General features: G+C 37.7%; 1 protein-coding gene across 3 annotated transcripts in view; it reads left to right on the plus strand.

Moving 5' to 3' along the window:
* Positions 1-4,470: 4,470 nt before the first annotated feature.
* The window catches only part of LOC130549630 (uncharacterized), an 86,050-nt gene continuing 71,336 nt past the window's right edge, over positions 4,471-19,184 (plus strand). The window contains exons 1-3 of one of the 3 annotated variants that reach the window (XR_008962232.1): positions 4,471-4,927; positions 5,270-5,671; positions 8,794-9,123. Coding sequence is in view for 2 of the 3 variants with exons in the window: in XM_057326899.1 (XP_057182882.1) it covers positions 4,751-5,191; positions 5,270-5,656 (828 nt within the window). In the remaining variant the exon portion in view is untranslated. Of the gene's footprint in view, positions 5,192-5,269; positions 7,158-8,793; positions 9,124-19,184 lie in introns of those variants that run through there. The other 2 variants (XM_057326899.1, XM_057326898.1) reach the window with 2 other exon arrangements.

Raw genomic sequence — 19,184 nt, forward strand, 5'->3', positions numbered from 1 at the left:
TATATAAATAGTAATAAATAATATAATTATAGAATAGTAGTTTTTGTAGTAGACTCTTTTGCAGAAATGACTTAACAAATGCTGGAAAATGGCTCTTTGTTGAAAAAAGGTTCATGACCCCTGCTTTAATGTATAACAGTCAATAATAAATAAGATGCAAAACACCTTGCATCTTTACCTTGTAATAACACCTTGCAAAACACACACCCATGCTCAGACATCATGTAGGAGGCCTTGGCCCAAGAGCAGCTCATCGAGCTGTAAAATTAAACTTACATCTTCCTTCCATTCTACTGCCTGCATCAATTCCTTAGACATGCATAATAACAATAACCATAATCAAAAGAATCTCACAGAGACACCACATGTTGTGAATACATCACAACAGAAAATCTACTCCTGAATGATATGAAGGTGCCCTGGGAGATGATACATGAGGCAATTTTAGTAGGGGGATAGGTTGTAAAGGAAACAGATAGGTTGAGTTGGAGTCCATTTGTTTGTTTAGTTTATGTCAGACACACCGAGCAGGAATGGTAGTAGGACAGACTGGAAGCTGACTGGGTCAAAGACAGACCTTTAGGAATATAACTTCAGCTAGTACAACCCGAATTACGGAAATGTTGGGACGTTTTTAAAATTTGAATAAAATGAAAGCTAAAAGACTTTTGAATCACACAAGCCAATATTTTATTCACAATAGAACATAGAGAACATAACAAATGTTTAAACTGAGAATTTTTAAAATTTTATAAACAAAATGAGCACATTTCAAATTTGATGCCTGCTACAGGTCTCTAAATAGTTGGCACGGGGGCAGATTTTTAAATAAATCTAAGTTGAGTTAAAAGTAACACAAAATGGGTATTCCCAGATAACACAGATGTGTTCAGTTGAAGACAATACATGTGTGCAGGTGTATATTACTTTCTTCTTTCAGAGAAACACAGCCATAGTTATAATACCATTTATCCAGGCTCTTCCAAGCCCTATAATGGGAGTGAATAGGGGATGAGGTTTTAGTGCTCCTAAAAGTGCATCCAAGCGAAATGATGCGTTTGTTAAGGAGAAATATCCATATTGACAACTCTATAAACCGTGATGGCCAAAGATGCGGCCACACATAAGTGAGCGGTAATATGTGTTCATGCACACACCTGCAACCATGCACACATATGCATTGATTTTATTTATTCAGTAATAAGACAAACTCGGTTTACTTTCCTATTGCAGATACTTTATTAATTTCCTATTGCAGAATACTTCATTAATATCAGTACATTGTTGCTAATTGGGTGCACACAATTTTGTTAATGTGCTGTATTTTCTGTTAATATAATTAGCCCAAGCCAGTAATGGCACAGGTCCTATTGTTCTCTTAAGGATTATTAGGGCCCGAGGTGCAGAGCCCTATTGTTTTCTGTAATGATTATTATTATTATACGCCCTTTTCACATGACGTCAAGCATCTTCCGTTCTGCCGCTGTCATGGCTCTGCTTCATTTAGTCATGTTTTTCTTGGTCCTGTAGCAGAGCCATGACAAAGCTTTTGGTTATGTGTGGAGAGAAACATATTATTGTCCTTTTGACAATAGTATACGTTCTCTCCAGTGTCTCGTCATTGGCCCCGCCCCTCTCGTTTCCTTGTTACCTTTCCCTGAGTGTTTTATTACCCACACCTGCCCTGTGTCCTTATCCCTGTTTGTCTTACCTATATATACCCTCTTGTTTCTTTGTCCTGTGCTCGTGGATTGTACTGCGTTGTGTATGTGCTTGTTCCTGTTTTTGCCAGTGTCCTGTTGCTGTTTAAATCCCAAGTTGAGTCTTTGTAAGTTTGTTAGTTAGCGTTTGTATAGTGTGTTCTTTTACCCTGTCTTAGTATTTTGTCCTGTCAGTTTTAGTATCTAGTGTTGTTTGGTTTGCCCCATCGTGGGTTTTTGTTTTGTGTCCTGTTTATTATTTATATTAAAAGCCCTTGTTAACCCCTTCATTGCCGCTGCCTGCATCTGGGTTCTTTCTCCTCGCATTCGTGACAGCCGCGAAGCAGTGTATCGTTACTTCTGCTAACACTCCAATTCATAAGGTGGCGGTAATGTACCTATAAGCTGGTTTGCCAACCGCCAGTAAAACTCAAGTTACTTCCGCTAGCGCCTCAGAATGGAGTTTACCAAGTGCCTTGCACATCTGCTACAAATACGGCTAGATGATTTGTCTTGCAGACAAATTTTTGCTAACGACAAGATCAAAGCTAGAGAAAGGATACAAATTCTTGAACAGTACCTGTTTGATTATGAAGGTAAGTGTTTTGTTTTCTTTTTGTGTTAGCGAAGGTGTTAGGATAAGTACTTGAATATGTGTTCTGTCAGTTTTTTTCACTGTTGTTAAATTCCAGCGCGACGGCAAATGGAAATTCTTCTACTTCTTCTTCTTGTTTGTTGCAAGACGAATCTTATCATACACTGCTCTGCAAAAAAGCGGAAGTTAAGTTACTTCCATTACTTCCGACTTAAGTCATTGTGAAAAGGGCCTATACGCCCTTTTCACAATGACGTCACTTAACTTACGCCTTTTTGCAAAGCAGTGTATCATAACATCCGTCTTGCAACAAACAAGAAGCCCAGGTGAAAAGAAAATATATTTAAATTGTGTTTTTTTGGACATACTTATTATATTTAAATTATACTATAATAAATGCATATTAAAGGTATTATTTTGGAACAACTTTGAGTATATTAAGTATACTTAAAGTTAGGTTAAAGATCAATTTTAAGCTAGTCACAATATATTTAATATATTGAAATTGTGTTAAATTGGACCCATTTTAAGCACATTTAGTACAATTTAACTGCACTACTTTAAATTATACTTAAAGTACACTTTAATGCTGTACTAGAACTATAATAAAAATATAATTTCAGGTAATCATTATTGTGCTACCACTATATTTTAAATATATTAACAGCTCATTGATAATGTATTTGCAGATCACTAAAGGGGTACTATTTATATACTAAAAGGGTATTTCACACAACCATTAATTATGACAATTTATATTTTCAACTTATTAAAATATAATGCAAAATACTCATTAACAGACAGTAAAAATAGTGTAAATTACACACAAGCATTTTGAAACTAGAAAACTTTAATGTAATTTTTACATCAGGCGTACATTAAAAACTACACTAGCATATGTAAACTCCACATTGACATAAAATGTAGTGGCATGCAGATATTTAACGTAAAACTTAATTAGCTTAGATAAATAAAAACTTAAAATAAATTAACAAATAAAAACTTACCAAAGAAATCAAAGTGCATTTTTAACAAGTTGCAAACAGCTGAATCAAATAAAGAACTACAGAAGTCAATAAATTGCATTTTTTAACAAACTGGAAAAAGCCAAACAGTTAACCAAGAACTGTAGCATCTGAAACGTCACTGTCTTCATCCTTCCAGTGGAGAGTGACTGTTCTTTGAGTTTGACTCGTTGTTGCATTTCCTGCGAATAAGTGCTCGCACCTCAGACATGGTTGTGTTCGGGAACTGTTTAATCACAGTGTCTGTGAATAGGGGAAAAATAAACTTTTTAAATAAGCACAATTTAAGAAAAAACTTTTTTTGCAACAGAATAGAATGTTTTGACATTTACTTGTTTTTCAGATGATAAAAATTAAATGTTCTTTCACATGGCAACCGTATGTAATGCTCACTTGTATATAAAAATAGACATTCAATATGAAATGCTAGTGAAAGTAAAATGGACAAAAAACAAGTCTTGCTGAACAACTGTGAAATCTACATGGCATTTCAGAGTATAACATGAAAAAAAAAGATAATTAGTTTAAATGTTTAAGTGAAAAAGTACCCTGCCATCAATTACTGTATAATACATAAATATTTATTTATGGCATTACTATTTGTTGTGGTCAGTCCCTCATGACTTGCAAAGAGAGCAAAAAAGTGATGATGAACAAGAAGTACACATACCAATAAGAACAGTGACCTTGTGAGGGTCCAATTGGTCTTTTGATGTTTCCTGATTTCCTGATTTCCCTGTAAGAGTACATCTTGCCAGTTTGTCTTTTCCAAAAATTAGTGTTGCCAAATCTTGTGCAAAAAGAGAAACCCGTGACTTATTCAGTCTGTCATACATCCTCTTGGGGACTTTCACATCGGAATCAGCTATGGAAATCTGGATAAAATAAGAAACAAGCAGTATTAGGAAATATTTTATGGCTTAAATACAAAACATTGAGTATATGCTACTGGATTTTCTAAAGTGGTCATGCACAAACAAAAACAGCTAAAATAATTATTATAATTACTATGACTTTTTTATTATCATAATGTGTTTTCTAACCATTTCTGAGGATTCAGCAAGAGACATCTCACTGGAACTGGAACTTGAGCCGTATGAGCCTCTTTTAATGGACTCTAAGACATCTTTGAGCGCTTGCATGATTTCACTCGTCACTTCCTGTTTGCTGAGAGCGCGTGGTTTGAGTCGGAGCTCTTTCAAACTTATTCTTAATACATCGTTTATTCTTGTTATATCTTAAGACTTGTGTTTTAAATTGTTATTCTCCGAGGGTAAAACATATCCTTAAATATATCCCATACCAAAAATCGTACTTAAACGCACAGATAATTTATTTTTATCAGATCACTCGCTATTAGCCTCAGGCTGTTAGCATTCCCAGCCTGCCTGCTTACTGCTTAACACACTGTTCTCGTTACTACATCACTAATGGCTAATGTTTCAGATGTGTTTGTACCTCTGTGTGCAGATGAGGAAACGATCGCACTTCAGTCGGAACTGGAGGCTGTGGAGAAGCAGATCCAGGATCTACTAGAGAAGCAGACACGGCTGCGAGAACGAAAAACGGCGCTGGAAACATCCAGAGCTGACGCTCGCAAATCCGCGGTAAGTTTTCATCGCGATTTTAATACTCCTTCCACTTCTACTCCGCGTGTTTCTCTGCACAGAGCCCAGGCTTCGAGAACACGGTCAGCCCAAATGAACTTCACTCCTGCACCGGCACACCCACGGCGAAAGGCGCGAGCTAGGACTGGAGCGATGACCCAACCGCCGCCACCGGTCTTCGAGATCCCGACCAGGAACCGCTTTGCCGCCCTCTGCGAGACGGAATGCAACGCTGTGGTCATCGGAGACTCAATCGTCCGGAACGTACGCGCTTCCTCCACTAAAGGTAAGGTGCGCACTCATTGTTTTCCTGGCGCCCGTGTTCTTGATGTCTCTGCGCAGGTACCTGCGATCCTGAAGGACGATGCTAACGTCGGAGCTGTCGTGCTGCACGCGGGGGTGAATGACGTCAGGATGAGGCAGTCGGAGATCCTGAAGAGGGACTTCAGGAGTCTGATCGAGACGGTACGCAACGCATCGCCCACGGCGAGGATCATCGTATCAGGGCCGCTTCCTACCTACCGACGAGGGAATGAAAAGTTCAGTAGACTATTTGCTCTAAATAAATGGTTGATGTCATGGTGTATTGAACAGAAGCTGCTCTTTGTTGATAATTTTGATCTGTTCTGGGAGCGACCTAGGCTCTTCCGCCCTGACGGCCTGCACCCCAGCAGCATCGGAGCGGTTCTTCTGTCTGACAACATCTCAAAGACGCTACGCACCGCTTGACTACGTCTCCCAGCGGTAAGTCAAAACTTCAACCATAGTCTGTGTTCCTCCCACTCATCTGTTAGAAATGTTACTGCTTCCAAATGCATAGAGACTGTGTCTGTCCCCCGAATAATACTACAAAATAACAAAATAGCCAAATCTCAGAGAAAAAATCTAATCGTGATTAAACCTGAGGACAATGTAATAAACGACCAAAACAAACTCATAAAGTTCGGCCTACTTAATATTAGATCACTAAATTCAAAAGCAGTTATTGTAAATGAAATGATCACAGACAACAGTTTTGATATACTTTGCCTTACCGAAACCTGGCTTAAACCAAATGATTATTACGGTCTAAATGAGTGTACACCACCAAGCTACTGTTATATGCATGAGCCACGTGCGGTTGGTCGAGGTGGCGGTGTCGCAACAATTTTTAGAGACTTTCTTACTGTAACTCAGAGAACGGAGCATAAATTTAAATCATTTGAAGTGCTTGCGTTGAACATAATTGTTCCAATTGACAGTAAAAAACCATTGCTTTCTTGTACGTTGGCTACAGTGTATAGACCCCCTGGTCCCTACACTGATTTTCTGAAAGAGTTTGCGGACTTCCTATCGGACCTATTGGTTAACGTTGATAAAGTACTAATTGTCGGAGACTTTAATATCCACGTAGATAGTGCTAACGATGCATTAGCAGTGGCGTTTACAGAGCTATTACACTCTTTTGGAGTAACACAACACATCAATGGACCCACTCATCGATTTAATCATACACTAGACTTGATTATATCTCACGGAGCCGATCTAACCAATATAGATATTATACCTCAAAGCGACGATGTCACTGATCACTATCTTATAACATGTACACTGCGCACTGCAGAAATCAGCCGTTTAACTCGTTATCGACAGGGTAGAACAATTACCTCGACTACTAAAGATAGTTTCGCAAAGAGCTTGCCAGATCTGACTCCTTTAATAACCATACCAATAAATACAGAATCGCTCGATGACATGACCAGCAAATTGGGTACTATTTTCTCTAATACATTAGAAGCTGTCGCACCTATGAAGTCAAAAAAGATTAATGAGAAAAACGCAGCACCATGGTACAATAGCACCACTCGCGCCCTTAAAAGAGAAACACGTAAACTGGAGCGCAAATGGAAACAAACCCAATTAGAGGTCTTTAAAATTGCGTGGAAAGAGAGTGCAAACTGTTATAAAAAGGCACTAAAAGCAGCAAAGGCTGAGCACCTCCGTAACCTCATAGAAACTAACAAAAACAATCCAAGGTTTTTATTTAGTACAGTTGCTAAACTAACAAATAAACAGACTTCACCTGACCTGGGTATTCCGCCGCACCTTGGTAGCAATGATTTCATGAATTTTTTTACAGAGAAAATCGAAAACATACGAGACAAAATAGTAAAAACTCAACCTCCAAGTCTGTCCTATAAATTAGTACCAACCATCGCCCCAAAAGAAAGGCTACAGTGTTTTTCACCTATAAAACAGGAAGATTTAATTAAACTTATTGCAACATCTAAACCTACAACTTGCTTATTAGACCCCATACCAACTAAATTATTAAAAGAGTTATTACCCGTTGCAATTGAGCCCATTTATAACATTATCAACTCGTCAATTAATCTAGGCCATGTCCCAGGAGCCTTTAAACTGGCCGTCATTAAGCCTCTTATCAAGAAACCAAACTTAGACCCCAATGAACTAGGAAACTATAGACCGATTTCAAATCTCCCTTACCTGTCTAAAATACTAGAAAAAGTAGTGTCCACTCAGTTGTGCTCTTTCTTACAAAATAATGACATACACGAAAAATTCCAGTCAGGCTTTAGACCGCATCATAGTACTGAAACTGCGCTCGTTAAAATTACAAACGACCTGCTTATAGCATCAGATAAAGGTAACATCTCACTCCTAGTCCTGCTCGACCTTAGTGCTGCGTTCGATACTGTAGACCATAAAATACTTCTAGATCGCTTACACAATTATACCGGTATTCAGGGACAGGCACTACAATGGTTCAGATCTTACTTATCAGACAGACATCAATTTGTCCATTTAAATGGGGAATCATCAAATCTAACGCAAGTAAATTATGGATTACCTCAGGGATCGGTTTTAGGACCCTTGCTATTCTCCATATACATGCTGCCCCTTGGAAACATTATTAGAAAACATGGAATTAGCTTCCACTGTTATGCAGATGATACTCAGCTATATATCTCATCAAGACCAGATGATTCCTTCCAACTATCCAAATTGGCAGAGTGCATCGACGATATAAAGCATTGGATGACTTGTAATTTCCTTCTTTTAAATTCTAATAAAACAGAAATATTACTTATCGGACCAAAGACACGTGAGCAGAATATTTCGGATTATGACCTGCAAATTGAAGGCTGCACTGTTACTCCAACAAATACAGTTAAAGACCTTGGCGTTATATTAGACAGCAACCTGTCATTTAAAAATCACATCTCAAATGTCACAAAAACAGCCTTCTTCCACCTTAGAAATGTTGCCAAATTGCGAAATATTTTATGTGTGGCTGATGCAGAGAAGCTTATTCATGCATTTGTGACCTCAAGACTTGACTACTGTAATGCACTGCTTAGTGGTTGTCCTGCAGCATCAATAAACAAACTACAGTTAGTTCAGAATGCAGCTGCCAGAGTTCTAACCAGGTCCAGAAAATACGATCACATAACCCCAATGTTATCAACCCTTCACTGGTTACCCATTAAGTATCGTATTGACTTTAAAGTTCTTTTAATTACTTATAAAGCCTTAAACGGTTTAGCCCCTACCTACATAACAGAGCTTCTACCACACTACAACCCATCACGCTCTCTAAGATCTCAAAACTCCAGACTTTTGATAACACCTAGAATAACTAAATCCACCAAAGGGGGTAGAGCTTTCTCATACGTAGCACCTAAACTCTGGAATAGCCTCCCCGATACTATTCGAGGGTCAGACACACTCTCCCAATTTAAATCTAGATTAAAGACACATCTTTTCAGCCAAGCATTCACTAATACATAGCTAATGAACAGCAGCTACGCTAATTATTCTCTTTCTGTTTCTGCCCTCGCCTCGGGATGCCCATCCCGAGGTAGGGAGAGATTCCGCCAGGCCCAGATGAACGTCATATGCCCATCCACAACTAGAGATTACGCCAGCTACATCGGAAAATCCCGTGCCATCCTCCTGCGAGAGCCTGCGGACTGACTGACCATCCAGCTCCATCCAAGGCAATTCCATCACCACCCAAGAAAAAGGCGACCATCTGGCCGGCCCAGCTCAGACAATTCCATCCCCAGCCGAGAGCAAAGACGGACTACCTGTCACATAAATGCTAAATTTACAATACTTGGTATTTAATGCTAAACTTACATCACACGACAGCAGTTTGAAGTTATGGCTGCACTCAGTGACTTTGATTGGAGGTAGCTGGGTGGGTGTTGTAGGGAGTGGGGGGGCCTGTTGGTTGTGGTTCGGGGCGTTTCATTTGTTGGGACTGTGTGGATCTGGTCTGGTTGGTCTTGTTTTGTGGTCGATGTCGGACAACAGAGGAATAAAGTTAATTATGCCATTACTACTTTTCCCTGGTTGTTCCTCTGTTGTCTGTTGTTGATCGCGGAATGAGACCGGGTTGGACCTGCACGGTTTCGGCGGGTGGGGCTTCCTGGGTCGCGGCTCGTGGGCTCTCCCTGTTCTTCGTGGACGTTGCTCGGTGGCTTTGGTCGGGGTCACTGAGTGCAGCCATGACACGTCAGAGGAGATCTGGCCCTCCCGGCTGAGCCTGGTTTCTCCCGAGGTTTTTTTTTCTCCATTATTCAGCATTGGAGTTTGGGTTCCTCGCCACAGCAGAGCAGTGCAGTGTTGGCTTGCTCACCGGGAGACTGCATTTATTTATTTATTTATTTATTTATTTATTAGATATTATTTATTATAATGATCTTGCTTGGTCTATAAACACCATGCACTGTGCTGTGTTTTACCTTTCTGTGTTTTTCTTATTTGCTCCTGTAAAGCTGCTTTGGAACAATGCACATTGTGAAAAGCGCTATATAAATAAAATTGAATTGAACTGAATTGAATCTTTGAGAGATGATACTATCCCAGGAAGCTCTACAAGATAAAAAAGTATGTTTCAGATTGAGTTAATCTGATTGACAAAAAAAAAAACTGTACAAAATAAAAAAATAATGAATTGTTGACTCAGTCGTCTTAAATCATTAAATAAAGACATCATATTGCATTTCAATTAACAAATAATTTACCTTTTAAAGCTTTGACAACATCACCATCAAGCTTGACAGTGTTCTGCGGAGGTGTGCTCTGCAAATGACTGTTCTCAAATTCCTTGCTTCCATTATTATCATCTTGTTCGCTGTCACTGTCCAGTGCAGCCTGTATGTTAAATTTGACACAAGGTTAGAAGAGGCTCGACAAACACCTACAGTAAGTTAGTGATGTTGTATTATTCAATTAAGTAACCAGTTTAGATGACATGAAATGTTATGTTAATGGTTGCATAATTATAATTTAGATTTTTAATTATTGTGTTCACTGGGACGCCAGGGGTTCATGCTCTAAACTATTCAACTGTGTTGCAGATTCAAGGAACTGATAAATCACACAAAATGCATGCAAAAAAGCAAATAGAAGGGTGACTAGCCCAAACTCACTGCAGCTCCCATAAAAAGTTTTTTACATAGTTGTGACCCTGTCTGTGAAAAGTCATTTTTGGTGATGTGCTGTTTTTTTTACATAAAATCATCCCACACAATGTAAAGAACATTATGTAAAAATATAACCTTGATATCTTTGAGTAAAGCAGTGTAAAAAAAAACACATCATAGTTAAATTAATAGGTGAAAACAAACTTTGATGCTTATCACGCAATTAAGATTTTTAGACTTTAGCCTGGATTTCACAGGGTCACATATAAACATTTGATTCCAGTCTTATTAAAGGAAAACTAAAACATGCTTTATGAATCTCCTTTTCAGACAAAGTGGAAAAACTGTGGTGAAGGAAGCCAAAAAGTTATGCTGCTTTCACACAGGACGCGGAATGCGCTGGGTTCAACATAGCCCTTCAATTTGACCTGCGCTGGCCGGAGCAAAGTATGCGGAATTTTCGAAACATTGGGAGTTCTATACATTTTCTATAGCAAAAGAGCTTTATTTCAAAGTAGTGGAGGAGGCTAGAAGAGGGAGAAAATGGAATGTTGCCGCTGCCCGTGTCCATTTCACACGCATATTACCTACCTACAACAAGCTACCTGACTTAAAACACACCTGACATGCCAACTTGAATTGACATATGTCTCCATGACACAATGTTTCTACCGATTAGGGTTGGGTACCGGACTCGGTACTTTTAAGGGCACCGACCGAATTACGTCGGTACTACAGAGTATCGATTCACATTAAATCAATCGGTGCCAAATTTCGGTACTTGAGAACGCATCGGGTACTGCGCGTGAGCAGGTACGAGAGAGAGAGAGAGAGAGCATTTTACTTCACGCAAAGCGAAACTAAAACCGCTAATAAAGCAGGCTGTCCTTATCAACGTACAAAATGAAAATAAACACTCGACTCTACATATGGTTTTCATATTTATATTATTTATTTCACTTGTTCTTGTTTAGAAAATTAAGCATACACTCGCGTTAAGGAAATGCGCGCGCGCTCAGACGCAGCCGGCACGCACACACATAACACTTCGCTGAACATTTAAGTTTGTTAAGGCGCTTTGTGTTTTCTGTCCACCAATGAATAAAATCATCTCATGAAGTCCTGAAACAAAGTTATTAGTGACAGATTAGAGCAGATGGAAAGAGGTGAGTGAGGCCAACCGTCAAGGTGCAGTTTAAAGCTGTGAACAGCGCTGCAGGAGACTGATGCACATTTACATCATGTATTATTGTATGATCAACATTATATATTTATATGTAATTCTTTCAGTATCTCTGTTAAAAATGTATATTACAAATCAATCTGTTATTTTCAGTAATGATGCTGTTAAAAATATTTTTGTAGACTTTTCAAGTTTTGTTTTTCTATATTATCTAACGGTCTGTTAATGGTGGAGGCCTCATGGTTTAGGTAAATTATCACACTGCATGAATAAATGATTATGTGTGTGAGGAGGAAATAGAATAAGCTGGTTGTAATAATAATGCTGTAGTTATTTCTATAGTCTTTGTGTAATATTTCAACAAAATGTTTGAATTGAGAGGTTTGGACTTTTTTTCACAGAAATAAATAAAGTAAAGTACCGAAAAAAGGTACCGTTTGATACCGGCACCGAATTCCAGGTACCGTTTTGGTACCGGCTAAAAAGTGAACGGTAACCAACCCTACTGCCGATGTCCCTATTCAAGCGCAAAATTGTGTTGTGCAGTTCCGAAAAATTCCAACACAGAGTAGCATCCATTTTATCTTCCATGCTCGGATGCCTCGTTTCTATTGGCAGCGCCGGTAATCGTCACAGAGCGCAGCAGCAAAAAATTGCTTTTTTTTTTACTTTGACCGCAGCGTGCGTGCAAGCTCAACAGCGGTGCGCTCCGCGCAACATGAAACCACCCTTGCGCAGAGATTGCCATTGAAATGAATGGGTTTCATAGCGCAGCGCATTCCGCGTCCTGTGTGAAAGCCGCATTACCTTGATACTTAGAGACACAATTTTCACTGTAATGGAAAATAGATCAGAGTGAAAATAAAACTTTGAATATAAAATGATTTGATATGAAATTAAAACATCGCTTACTCTTTTCCTTGATCTTCTCTGCTCGTTCTTTTCAAACATGTCAATGTCTGTGTTATCTGAATCATCGGACATTGGAGTGGAGGTTATGGGTGCTGCTTTATTTCTTTGTAAGTTCTGGAGGTCTCTTTTGAGTTTGTTTCCCATTGCAACATCGGCTGCACCTTGAGAAGTACTTGCAATCTAAAAATAATACATTCTAATGTAACATTTCACCAACAAAAATAATAATCATAAAGAAACTGAAAAAGGAGCAGGCAGGCCAGTCATTATTGAAAAAATATACAATAATTCTGAAAGTTAGGAAAATCAAAAACCTTTAAGGCCTCAGCTGTTTTTTTCCCTTGCTGTGTGGTTGTCTTCCAGATGTCTTCGCCTCTCTTAAAAGCATCTCTCTTCACAATTAAGTCTTTGTAAACATCTGTCATTAAAAACAAAAGTTATATAACAAAATTATAATATAACAAAATTTTAAACTGAGAAACAGATCACGTCCATGCACACACACATCCAATAAGCGCGAGTCGAGGCGAATCGATTGCACCAGCATCATGAGAGTTGCGCTGAAGTAATTAAATGATTAAATACTTTGAAATATTTGTAATAAATAACAACTTTTCCCCTATAGTAACTTTACTAATAAAATATTATATTATTGTAAGGCTTAAGGCCGATTATTAATAAGCAAGCAGTATTTTTCATGCAAACAATGTTTTATAGCGGTTTTATCAAACAGAAAGACACTTTCTAGAGTAAGCATCAACAATCGGTGCCTAAATTACTAACGTTAGACCTAATGCTAGCAAGTCGGTATTGCGTCAAGTAATCCACGTAGCTAACATTGTGCTAAAAGCTAACAAACGTTGAAATGATGTTTGCGTGGGGAAATTGTTTCTAAACCCAAAGTGATCTTAAAGCTAGTTATACTAATCGATAACATTAATAAACTTACCACTAAGAAGTAGTATTTTTGCTGGCAGTGTCTTGGTCTGTCCATGTCGGCTGCGACTTGACAGGCGCACCTCTACGTAGCCCTCTTCGCTTCTAAATTGCTCGCGTGAACTGACCACGTACTCTGATAGTCTGTGCTCTCTTAAAATGATATCGGTGCTGTCCACTTTCACGATATCAGAGTCAGGGAAATAAAACAAAGCATAGTTTGGAAACGACATGACTCCTGCTGACATTTCTTCTCCGTTGCTCAGCCAGCCGGAATGACCTCTCAAAACGTACGTTTTCAATTGGCTGTCTCTGATTGGACAGATAGTGTTAAGATGATTTGAAAGGCTTGACACTTATTGGTCAAACTGAATGCACCGCGAAAGTGCATTCACTGCAAAAGAAGTATAAACTACTGTTGATACAATTAATAATTATTATTTCCGTCGCCGTTACATCAGTTGGAAAGCCTCTGGCGCTGAAGTGACAATAATGAAGAAATACAAATCTTACCTGGACTCACAAGATAATGACATTCCAAAAACGACAAATCGCCGCTTTAAGGAGCTGGGTGCAAATAAAGAGGTACATTTTATTTGAATGTTTTTTTCCAGCATTGTTTGAAGATTGTAGCCAGACATGCAACAGATTATATATATATTATTTTTCTTTAATCTGCATGGAATTCCTGCTACATACAACATGCTGTATTTGCACATCTGTCTGTGGCACCCAGGATTTCAACATATTTGTCAATTTCTTTTTTTTTGCAGAATTCACGCCGAGGTGGTTACAAAGGCTATGTGTGCTTCAATGATTCTGAATTACCAAGAACAACTGAATACAGGAGAAGGAAAAAACTGGTAAATAGACAGTAGGCTATTTGTAATGGTTACTGAAACACATATGTGTTATGCAACACATGATTTTTTATTTGAGTATTTCATAGCCTACTGCAAGTACTAGGGATTTTTATTATTATTAATTGATTCATGAAGCTGCAATTAAGTTTATGATACTAACAGTAACTTGGTATCTTTCAGCTCCCGGTCAATTTCAATAACAATGAGGCCACCAAGGAAAATAACAATGTTCATTATACTCAGTGCCCAAGACCAGCAAAGAGATTCAAATCGGATAACCAAGAGCAGGAAATAGTTGAGTGGGTAGGTAAAAGTTGTATCAACATCAGTTTTTTAATTTAAATATATTTATTTCACAGATTTACAATCAAACAACATATAATGTAATATGTCATATAATGACAAAACAGTCATCCATCATTCGGATTTGATATGTATATTGTATAGAGTGTTAATGAAGTGACTACTAACGATGGCAGAGGGCTGCCTCACCAGACCAACTTGTGCAAGTCTCCTGAGATTCATCATCAGGAAGCCAACTTACACTCTCAGGTAAATATATTATTATTTGTTATGTACATCCACAATTACATTACATGTGGCTAGATGGACTACTGTCACAACATGACAATATTATATGACTTGGCATTTATAAATTAGGTTTTGGAACTATGAGGGTTAGATGGGTTTATTTTTGTACGTATTACTTATTTATTCCTTCATTCATATATTTAAGTTAATTTTACAAATAGCATGTCACAAATATTTAGTTAGTTGCAGGTGGACCTGTGATTTAAGAAAAATACAGACATAATTGTAACAGCTAAGCGAAGTGGCTGTGAAACATTTATAGAAATATTACAGGTCATTTAAATTGGTCATTTTAAAATACTGAACCCTTCTCTAAATTTATTCAAATAAAAGTTGTTTGCAGAACTCGCCACTCAGAAATACAAATCTTTATTCAACAGACAATTCAGGACAGGACAGATATTGTCTGTGGGGGACACCAAGAGCATACAACTGATTTGCAACCAGCACCCGAGATACCTCACCTGAACCAAGGACCAAGCTCAAATCCATCGCAGGTAAATTATTCATGGTGTGGCTAAAATCCTGCATTAAATAAAAGGAATCTAATTATAATGATTGGCCCACACCATTGGAAAATAATTTATAATTGCACCAAACACAAACTTAAATAACATAGTTGCACATTACGTTCTTTATAGAATTTTATCTACCAAGGACCTGGAACCAATGCAGGGTTTCAGGTCTGTTTGTTGCAGAATTTAATGAAATTTGGTAAAGAGGTGGATCCTGGACAGTTTTCGTTAAAACTGTTAGATACTGTAGACCACTATCTTTCTGCACTATCACAGGCTTTCTGCAAGTGCCCCTCTAGTTACTAATCTGTTTGTTAGTAGTGATGGGAAGTTCGGATCATTTTACTGACTCAGACCTTTGAGTCTCGTTCAGCAAAATGAACGAATCTTTTTTCGAGTCATATCTTTCATTTCGTTCATTTTAGCAAAATATAATTAAAATGTTACATGTTACTTTCCTAACACATCTACTACTTATGCAAACGTTGATCACATTACAAACAATACAAAACAATAATGCTATAAGAAAAAGAAAAGATGAATTCATTGTTTACCTGGGTCTTTAGTCTATGATTAGCTCACCACACCTCTTATCTGACAAGTCCTCGGGTTTGACTCGTTCGTTCACGATGTGACAGCTTCGTAAGCTAAACCAATGCCGTCTCAGCCGGAAAGAGAATTGATTAGTTCACTTCTCGATTCTTCGGGTTCGAGTCATTCGTTCATCAAGTGACAGCCCCCTACGCTTTACCAATGCCATCTGAGCCGGAAAGAGAATTGATTAGTTCACCTCTCGAGTCTTCGGGTTCGAGTCGTTTGTTCTTTTGTCACAGGACCCATAGAAAGTTGCGCAATGCGCATGCACGACTGGACGAATCACTCCACGAGACGACTCGTTCTTCCCGAGTCACATTAAAGATTCGTTCAAAATGAACGAATCGTTCAAGAACGACCCATCACTATTTGTTAGTTCATTTATTTATTTGTCTTCTTGTTGTAGGGATCAGAGGTGGATGAGCTACTTTACCCAGGAGCACCTATCTCCAGAGGTCAGAGTTTGATGCTTTTAATGTCCTTCATTTTGAGACAAAAATAATATCTGCATTCCATGTATTTGGTTTGGAGAGAAGAAACCTAACATGGCAACTCTGTTAACTCCATTTGTTGATGAGCTTCAAGAACTGAAGCAAAATAGAATCAAATGGACAGACACACAGAACCAGCAACATTCATCTAAGGTGCATGCCCTGATCTGTAGTTCAGATTCAGTGGCTCGTCCCCAAATTCGAAACACAAAACAATTTAATGGCATATATGGCTGTGACTTTTGCTATCATAAAGGTGGGAGATCATACTCTTACACATGTCCTGAACCTTCTCTCAGATGTGAATCTGAGCATTTCCAACATGCTATGACTGCAACTCCTCAGCAGCATGTAATGGGAGTGAAAGGTCCCTCTCCTTTAATGAAGCTAGCTAACTTTCAGATGGTTAATGGGTTTGTGCCTGAATACCAGCACAGTGTTTGCTTAGGAGTAACACGGCAGCTAATGACATTATGGCTGGATTCGACTAATCATGACAAACCATGGTACATTGGCACAAAATCCGAAGTCATTGATAAGCAGTTACTATCAATCCAGCCTCCAGTAGAGTTAACTAGAGTTCCACAATCTGTAAAAGAACGTAAATATTGGAAGGCCTCTGAATGGAGATCGTTTCTTCTGTTCTATGCTTTACCAGTGCTTTGTGGCGTTCTTTCCAAGAAATACTGGAACCATCTTTTCCTTCTTGTTTTTGGTATTTATTCTCTGCTTCAGGAAAAGATATCAATGGTTGAGGTTGATAGTGCAGAGAACACACTCAAGAAATTTGATAGGGAATTTGAGAAGTTGTATGGCAAGGAAAATATGACATTTAATGTGCACTTGATGACACACATTTCTGCAAGTGTGAGAAACTGGGGACCTTTGTGGGCTACATCCACCTTTTCTTTTGAGTCTTTTAATGGCACACTCTTGAAGTTCTTTAATGGAACCACACATGTCCAACAACAGATAGTCAAGAGATTCCTCAAATGGAGAGACCTTACAACCAAGGCTGAAAAGTACATGAAGAATGCCAAAGACACAGTCAAAAAACTGTTCTATAATATGCAGAACAGCATGCAAGAAACAGCAAAATCAGCACAACTGTCAGAGAAAGTTAGGGTTTTTGGTAATCCTCATTCAGTGACAATTCCAGTACGGCACATGCTTGCTATTGAGGATCTTTTTGGTATCAGGGTACAGCAAGGTCTTTACTATGATCGTTTTCTTATTGACGGTGTACTTTATCACACAGAAACTTACACAAGGCTTCAAAAAAGAAACAACTCTGTTGTAGAATTAGCTGATGGCACATTATGCAAGATTCTGAGCGATGTGGCATTTAATCCTAAAGGTTGTAATGAACAAATGAGTTGTGTTTTGGTTAAGGAGCTTTGTAGGTCTGGAAGACAGCTTTGTAGGGATTCAGACCTTAACATTTTTTCCAAGTTTATCCATGAGGTTAAAGTGTCAAACACTATTTATGCAGTGCGTACACAGTCTTTTAAACGAAAATGTGTTATGATTGAGATGAAAGACAAAATGTATGTCATAGCTCTGCCAAATAATATTGAAAGAGACTGAAATGATTGCAGTTGTATTAATGAAAGACTTGAATTACTGTAATTAATTGTATATGTAAAATACTTTATAATCAGATTTTTTCTTTTGGCCATTCATGTGTGGAGCACATAAATTGTAAATTTTAAGATTTATTTTTTGTTGTACAGTGTATCTGATGTTTTATACTGTTGTGGGGAAGTATTGGTACTAAGGTTCAGATTCAAGTTTGAACTGGATTTTTAAACTGCCTGTGTCATTTAAATATTGAAAGACATGATGTTAAATGAAAGTGTCTTGAGTGAGTAAAATTTATTGTGAACATTGTTTTCACTTGTATATGTAAATATTTGGCAAATAGAGCATTTGACAGATTGATACACATTTACATGATTTACAGTATATAATGTGCGATATTTCAATAGTACTAAAACTCATTTTGTTGTTGAAAATTACAAGAAAAAGAAAACATATATTGTTAGTTTGTTATTATAATTGTAGCAAACCAATAAAGTAAACGAAAAGTACACATTTTGCGTCTGTCATATATAAATATGATGCAAGTAAATACTCTGAAGTGTTGCAAAAATATGCTTTATTTTATTTATTAAATATGTAATTAAGCATATATTTAATACCAAAGTTCTTCTAATACACTTTTTAGAAAATAGTTAAAGTACTTGTATATAGTGCATTTTTTTAAAGTGTTGTTAAGCATATATTTCTTACCAATGTGCTTGTAGTACATTTGTTATGATTACATTGAAAGTATGCTTGTGTATAGTGCATTTCTTAAAAGTGTAGTTAAGCATATATTTATTACCAAAGTACTTCTAGTACATTTTTTATGATTACATTGAAAGTATGCTTGTGTATAGTGCATTTCTTAAAAGTGTAATTAAGCATATATTTATTACCAGAGTACTTAAACTTTTTACAAATATATTCATATGCAATTCAAGATAATTGCACTTCAAATAAGCATGTTGAAAATACAAATGCATTATAAACGTACTACTTGAACTTTAAGTATAATTATAATACAATTATTCTTACGTATTTTTACCTGGGAGAAGAAGAACTTCCTTTTGCCGTCGCGCTGGAATTTAACAACAGTGAGAAAAAAAACTGACAGAACACATATTCAAGTACTTATCCTAGCACCTTCGCTAAC

This window comes from Triplophysa rosa, unplaced genomic scaffold (assembly GCF_024868665.1).
Source record: "Triplophysa rosa unplaced genomic scaffold, Trosa_1v2 scaffold143_ERROPOS450313, whole genome shotgun sequence".
Classification (NCBI taxonomy): domain Eukaryota; kingdom Metazoa; phylum Chordata; class Actinopteri; order Cypriniformes; family Nemacheilidae; genus Triplophysa; species Triplophysa rosa.